The sequence below is a fragment of the Cervus elaphus genome, chromosome 9 (assembly GCF_910594005.1).
Source record: "Cervus elaphus chromosome 9, mCerEla1.1, whole genome shotgun sequence".
Classification (NCBI taxonomy): domain Eukaryota; kingdom Metazoa; phylum Chordata; class Mammalia; order Artiodactyla; family Cervidae; genus Cervus; species Cervus elaphus.
Genome location: NC_057823.1, coordinates 19,436,632 through 19,443,166, shown reverse-complemented (window position 1 = coordinate 19,443,166; position 6,535 = coordinate 19,436,632). Strand labels below are relative to the sequence as shown.

Below are 6,535 nucleotides of genomic sequence, written 5' to 3'. Positions count from 1 at the left end.
CTTCAGCTCCCACTCAGCCCCTTACTAAATGTGTGATGGCCTCAGTTTGCTCCTCTGTGAAGTGGGCACAATAGCTGTCCCTTCCCTGCTGGACGGAGAGGTGTTCTCGCCAGCGGGAAGTTCCAGTCTGTGCCCCAAAGCTCCTGCAGTCTTCTTTGGATGCCTGGCCCAGCCTCCTCAACTGCGTGCTTCCTCTGGGGCCCTTACAAGCCCTCCTGCATGCTGGCATCCATCCATCCACTTCTGTCCTTGTTCCTCCCACTTAGAACCCTACAAGGGCTCTCCACTGCCCTGACCTACAAGTGGGAGCTCCAGCACACAGGTATGCGCTCCTGAAACACCGCGGCGGCCACCCACCCCTTCCCCTCCACTCAAAGGTCCACAGGTCTAATTGCCTTCGCCCCCAGGGTGCTGTCTCTGCCTTGACACCCTCCTCTGGCTGACTCCATCTTTGAGACGTCACACCTCCTCCAGGAAGCCTCCCCTGACTGTTCACCTGCTTGAAGGTTGGGGTTGGATGCCTCCCTGGGCCCCCAGCAGCCCCCAGTTTCTCCATCCTGGCCACCTTCCCACCGCTCCTGGTTCTCCTGGGTACCCAAGGGCTTCTTGCTGAGGTTGACTCCGCCTCCTCTCCACAGCCTCCGAGGGAGGGACGAGGGACGGATCATGATTTTGGAGGGTCCATGCTTGACAAGGAGAGGACCCAGCCCCCTCACCGTGGCCCGGGGCCCTCTGGCTCGACTCCTGCTGGCCTGGACAGCCCTGTTGTGCGTGGCGGGTGTCCAGGGCCGTTGGGATGGGGCTGTGCAGCCTGCCGGTCTTGGAAGTGTGCGCAGGCGTGGCAGCCCTGGCTTCTTGCAAGGGTGTGTGGTACCCGGGATGCTGAGAGGCCCCTGGGATCTGGGCTGGGCCTGGGCTGGGCCGTCCTGCTGGGTGGGAGAACGAGGCCCAGGGGACGTCCAGCCGGGCAGGGGCTCACCTGCCTCTCCTGCTCTCCTGAAGGCCTAACGTGTGCGGCTCCCGCTTTCATGCCTACTGCTGTCCTGGCTGGAGGACGCTGCCGGGTGGGAACCAGTGTGTCGTGCGTGAGTGCCGCTGCCTTCTAGGGGGCTGGGGGTGGTGTGGAGTTAAGCCATGAAATTGGCCCTTGCCTCTGTCCTCAGGCTCCCAGGCCACCCAGTCATGTTTCTTTGCCTTACAGCTTCCCTGTGTCTGTCTGCTTGTCAGTCTGTCTGTCTGTCTTGGTCTTTCTCTAAGTCCCTGTCTCTGTCTCTTTCTCTGTCTTTTTCTCTGTGTCTCTTTTCATTTCTCCACCCGCACCCCATTCTAGTGGGTCTGGAATCTGACTCTGTTCGCAAGAGACCTTCCCTCTCACTGCCCCCCACCCCAGCACAACAGCCAGCACACCAGTACCCTCCGGCTTCTGTCCTTACTGCTCAGTGGTTCAGGCCCAAAGAACACCTCTGTCTCCCCGTGGCTGCAGCAGAGCTTCAGTCCTCCGGGCCCGCGGGGGGTGGGGATGGCAGAAGATCCTGGCCTTGACCGCTGCCTGCTGCTCTCCAGCCATCTGTAGGCACGCCTGTGGCCAGGGCTTCTGTTCCCGACCCAACCTCTGTGCCTGCGCTGATGGGAAGCTGGCCCCCAGCTGCGGGGTGAGCCGAGGTGAGCAGGAAATGATCCCCCACCCCAGGGGCGGGAAGAGAAGGTGAGCGGCTTCCAGAAGGCTCTGGCAGTTTCCAGGCTGGTTTTGCTGAAGGACCAGAGCCAGGCTGGACACTTCTGGTCCCAGAGCCTTGAGCAGGGCTTTCCTGTGTGTGCCCTGCTCCCCGCCCACAGGGTCAGGGTGCAGTGTGAGCTGTATGAACGGGGGCAGCTGTCGAGGGGAATCTTGTCTGTGCCAGAGGGGCTACACGGGCACCGTGTGTGGGCAACGTGAGTACCCCCCATGCACACCTGGGCTTGGGACCCCAGAGGTCAGGTCTCTGCTGTCGTCTGCCCACTGCCCACCAGTCCTTCTTCTGGGACCAGGATTGGAGGGGACACACTCATTGTTACAATCTTATCCCTCGGTCTGGGCTGGCTTGTGGGGATTCCTGTGTGAAGAAAGGCTCACTTGGGCCTCAGCTCCCTCTACTGTTGGGGAACCTCAGGCCACCCCCCCTCCCTTCCTCCACAGCTGTCTGTGACCACGGCTGCCACAACGGGGGCCGCTGCATTGGGCCAAACCACTGTGCCTGTGTGTACGGCTTCATGGGGCCTCAGTGTGAGAGAGGTACCAAGCTGAGCATGGGGAAGGGGTCAGCAGGGAAGGGGCACTTCCTGAGACATGGTTGGACCCCTGGAGGGTCCAGTAGACCTCCTCTCTGCTGTCCTTGCTGCACAGAAGGGCAGAGAAACTGTCTGCTCCCGGGGAGGAAATCAGGGAGGGCTTCCTGTAGGAAGGGGTAAGTTGGAGTTCAGGAGATAGACAAGCCCCCACATGCTGCACCCCCACTGTCAAAGTGACCCCAAAGGCTGAGGTGGGAGGAGTCACCTGTTGGGAGGCTGTCACCGAGGCAAAGACAGTGGTTGCAATGAGAAGTTGGATGCCGGGCGGCAGGGGATGGAGATAGTGATGAACCTAGGTCTGCTCTGAAAACTGAGGGACAGGTGGGTACAGGGAAAGGCAAGATGCTCAGGCTCAGAGTTGGCTGAGGAACCTGTGGGTCACCAAGAAGGCAGCTGGATACCCAGGTCTGGGGCTGCCACATCTATGGGGCCTGAAGCCTCTTGGATGGTTGAGGTTCTTGGGGAAGAAAAGAGGGGGTGATTTAAGGATCCACCAAAGAAATGGAGCTTAGCCACCAGCAAGTGGGAAGGAGAAGGTGAAAAGGTGTGCATGGCGATGGGGATGCCCTGGCCGGCAAACCACCAGAGTGCCTTGCTTGGCCAAGGAGCCCAGGAAGGCAAAGACGGGAAGGGCCCTAGGACTGACCCCAGCGTGGGGGCTGCTGCTGAGGCCTGTCTGTGACTGGAGCCAGTTTGGGGAGGGTAAAGCCACAAATCAGAAGCTGGAGGGGCTATGGGTTGCCTGGGTTCCAGAGTGGGCTTTGGGAAACTGGATTTGGCAAGAAAACAGAGTTGGAATTTGGGCTGACAGAGGGGGAGCAGTCGGGGTGGCTGAGGGAAAGGGAAGGTTAGTGGGGAGGGTGAGAGAGGAGGGGCCTGGTGTGGGGGCTGGGAGGTGGGGGCCCCAGAGAGAGGCAGGGCTGGGTGCTCAGCAAGAATGAGTGGGGATTCCAGGGTCCTGGGAGGCTGAGGTGAGAGTCTGGAAACCCTGTTTTGCTTAGGGAAGTCAGGACTGTGTTGGAGCTCCTCTCCATACGGGCCTGGGGGCTGGCTTTGGCGTCTCCTTCTGGGAGGGGCTTCCCTTGGTCCAATGCCAGCCCCTTGATTGGAGCCATCTGGAGCATGGAGCCAGGAAGTCACATCTGGGCCCATGCCCGGCGGTGGGGGGACTGATGAGACCACCTTCGGCTGGGCGGGGGTTCAGCAATGAAGAATTGTGAGTTCAGAGCATTTGGTGGATGCTGGGTCCCTCCCGGAGTCTGGGAGATTCGGCAGAGCCTGAGGTTGCTCAGGGATGGGACCAGCTCTGCAGCAGGGCGTCCATGGGTCCCTGCCCAAGCCTGCAGGGAGGGTGGGCCTGGGGGAGGGGGGGGGGTCTCCAGACATGCTCTGGGCTCTGTAGGCTTGGAGGTCCTGGCTTCTGTTGGAGGTTGGTTGGACATTGCTCTGGAGAGAAAGGGTTTTGAAAGGTGAATAGGAGTTCATCAGGTAAGGGAAGGCAACAGTATGAGTAGAGGCTTGGGGTCAGGAGAAAAAAAACAAAACCTGGTGTGTTGGTGTAGGGAGGCTGGGAAGGTGGCCACAACAGTAGTCCAGGCGAGAGAAGTAGAGGCCTGTGCTGGGCCTGCTGGGATGGAAATGCAGAAGGTGATGGGGTGGGGGGCAGCCTGAGGCCAGCTGCCACATCCATCTGCCCTGCAGACTACCGGACAGGGCCCTGCTTTGGCCGAGTGGGCCCCGAGGGGTGCCAGCACCAGCTGACAGGCCTCCTCTGCACCAAGGCGCTCTGCTGTGCCACTGTGGGCCGGGCCTGGGGCTTCCCATGTGAGCTCTGCCCAGCTCAGCCACACCCCTGCCGCCGGGGCTTCATCCCCAATATTAACACGGGGGCCTGCCAAGGTAAGTAGAGAGGGCCAGCGCGTGAGGACAGAGGTCCTGGGAACCAGGGCTGAGTGGGAGCCCTTGGCAGCTTTGGTTTCCTCCTCTGACGGGCCTCTCATCCTCTTGCAGATGTGGATGAGTGCCAGGCTGTGCCAGGCCTGTGCCAGGGGGGCAGCTGTGTCAACACTGTGGGTTCCTTTGAGTGCCGCTGCCCCACTGGACACCGGCTCAGTGAGAACAGCGCCAAGTGTGAAGGTGGGTGACGGGGAGAGGTTCAAGGTGGGACCCCCTCTCTGCTGTGCTCTGAGTAGCTCAGTTTCCCCCTGCAGGGGGGAGGAGGAGGTGGGATAGGGCTGGTGGGGGCTCCTGCCTGGCGCTGACCCAGCATCGATCTGCATAGACGTGGATGAATGTCTCAGTGTGCCAGGCCTCTGCTCCGGCGGTGACTGCACCAACACAGTCGGGAGCTACGTGTGCACCTGTCCCCGTGGTTATGCCAGCAGCCTGGACGGCACTCGCTGCCTAGGTGAGCCAGGGCTCAGGGTAGGATGGGGGCTGAGTGGGCAGAGGCCAGGTAGGAGACAGACCCCTTGGCTCATCTGTCTCTGCAACCTTCTGGCCCTAGGGCTTCTCTAGCCTTTCGATTTCTATGTCCTTCTGTGTTTTTTGTACCCTGGTTTCCATCCCCTCAGAAATTCTGGCTGCTTATACTTTGGTCTTTATGCTCTCTTGACCCCAGTCTGCAAGCCCCTTTAGCCCCATCTCTAAGGCCTTTAGCTCTCTGGTCTCTTATCTTGGTCTCCTGGCTTCAGTGCATTCCCCCTCCCCCATTCCCCTCTACCTCTAGGACTCTGTCCTTCTGGCTTACTGGCTGGTTGTCATTCTTGCCTTCCTGGCCTCTGTTGCTATACCCCCCTCTGCCCCTCTAGCCCCCATCTCTATGCCCCTCTGCCCCCTCTAGCCCCTCTAGCCCCTATCTCTATGCCCCTCTGGTTCTCTATCCTCCATCCTCCATCTTTATGACCTTCTGCCCCTCTAGCCCCCATCTCTATGCCCTTCTGCCCCCTCTAGCCCCTCTAGCCCCTATCTCTATGCCCCTCTGGTTCTCTGTCGTCCATCCTCCATCTTTATGACCTTCTGCCCATTGGCCTAACTGGCCCCAGTCTCTGTATCCCTCTTTCCACTCCTGAAGACTTTTTAAAGTACCCATCTTCCCCCACACCCCATGTTTGAGATAAACTGAGGCCCTGAGAGGGGAGGTTTGCTTGAGCCAAATCCACATGTAGACGAGACAGTTACCCACACCCAGCTCCCCGGAGCCCTCACTCTGCCGCCACGAAGGTGGAGTCCTCTGGTCCATGCCTCTCCCTGGATACCCACCCTCCTGTAACCCCCACACCCCACCTGGCTGCGGCAGGGGGATCCTTGGGCTCTCTCCGTATCCTGCTGTCTTGATAAGCTGCTCGTTAGACTTTAGAGGTGGCTGATAGGGCTAGTCAGAAACACGTGTGATGGGGTATGGGCGGAGCCTGGGTTTGGTGAGGCAAGGTGGGCTTGGCAGGTCTCCAGCGCCACCTGGGCCCCTCAGGCTGGATCGCTACCAGGCAGGACCGAGAATGTGTTTGGTGTCCGGCCAGTGTGCCGTGGCCGCTGCCAGACCTATTTATTCCTCCACCTCTCGGGGCCATCTTGGCTGGCATGGTGACTAGCTCTGGGCACGTCCCCTGGACTGTGGGGCCTATCCCAGCTACTAAATAGCAGAGCCTAGATTTGAATCAAGGTCAAGTGTCCTCTGAAAATGGGCTTGCAATTCAGTCCTGTGTTCCGGGTGACCCAGGGCAAGTTCCTTAACCTCTCTGCTTAGCCTCAGCTGTGAAGTACTGGCAGTACTTACCCATTTTTCTGTTCACTGACCCAGTCATGTCTGACTCTCTGCGGCCCCACGGACTGCAGCACACCAGGCTTCCCTGTCCTTCAGTATCTCCTGGAGTTTGCTTAGATTCATGTCCATTGAGTTAGTGATGCCATCCAACCATCTCATCCCCTGCCACCCCCTTCTCCTCCTGCCCTCAATCTTTCCCAGCATCAGGGTCTTTTCAAATGAGTCATCTCTTTGCTTCAGGAGGCCAAAGTACTGGAGCTTCAGCATCAGTCCTTCCAATGAATATTCAGGGCTGATTTCCTTTAGGATGGACTGGCTTGATCTCCTTGCAGTCCAAGGAACTCTCCAGAGTCTTCTCCAGCAGCACACCTCAAAAGTATATGGAGAGGGTTAAATACTATGGAGTGATTCACCCAGGGGTGGAAGTACGGGGTACTAAGTGCA

At 59.3% G+C, this 6,535-nt stretch overlaps 1 protein-coding gene across 1 annotated transcript in view; it reads left to right on the top strand.

Moving 5' to 3' along the window:
• Positions 1-429: 429 nt before the first annotated feature.
• The window catches only part of FBN3 (fibrillin 3), a 68,029-nt gene continuing 61,923 nt past the window's right edge, over positions 430-6,535 (top strand). Inside the window, 9 exon segments of the mRNA XM_043911721.1 lie at positions 430-506; positions 639-863; positions 1,003-1,085; positions 1,564-1,662; positions 1,837-1,932; positions 2,177-2,272; positions 4,030-4,227; positions 4,339-4,464; positions 4,610-4,735. Of these exon segments, the coding sequence (XP_043767656.1) occupies positions 667-863; positions 1,003-1,085; positions 1,564-1,662; positions 1,837-1,932; positions 2,177-2,272; positions 4,030-4,227; positions 4,339-4,464; positions 4,610-4,735 (1,021 nt within the window). The 5' untranslated portion in view covers positions 430-506; positions 639-666.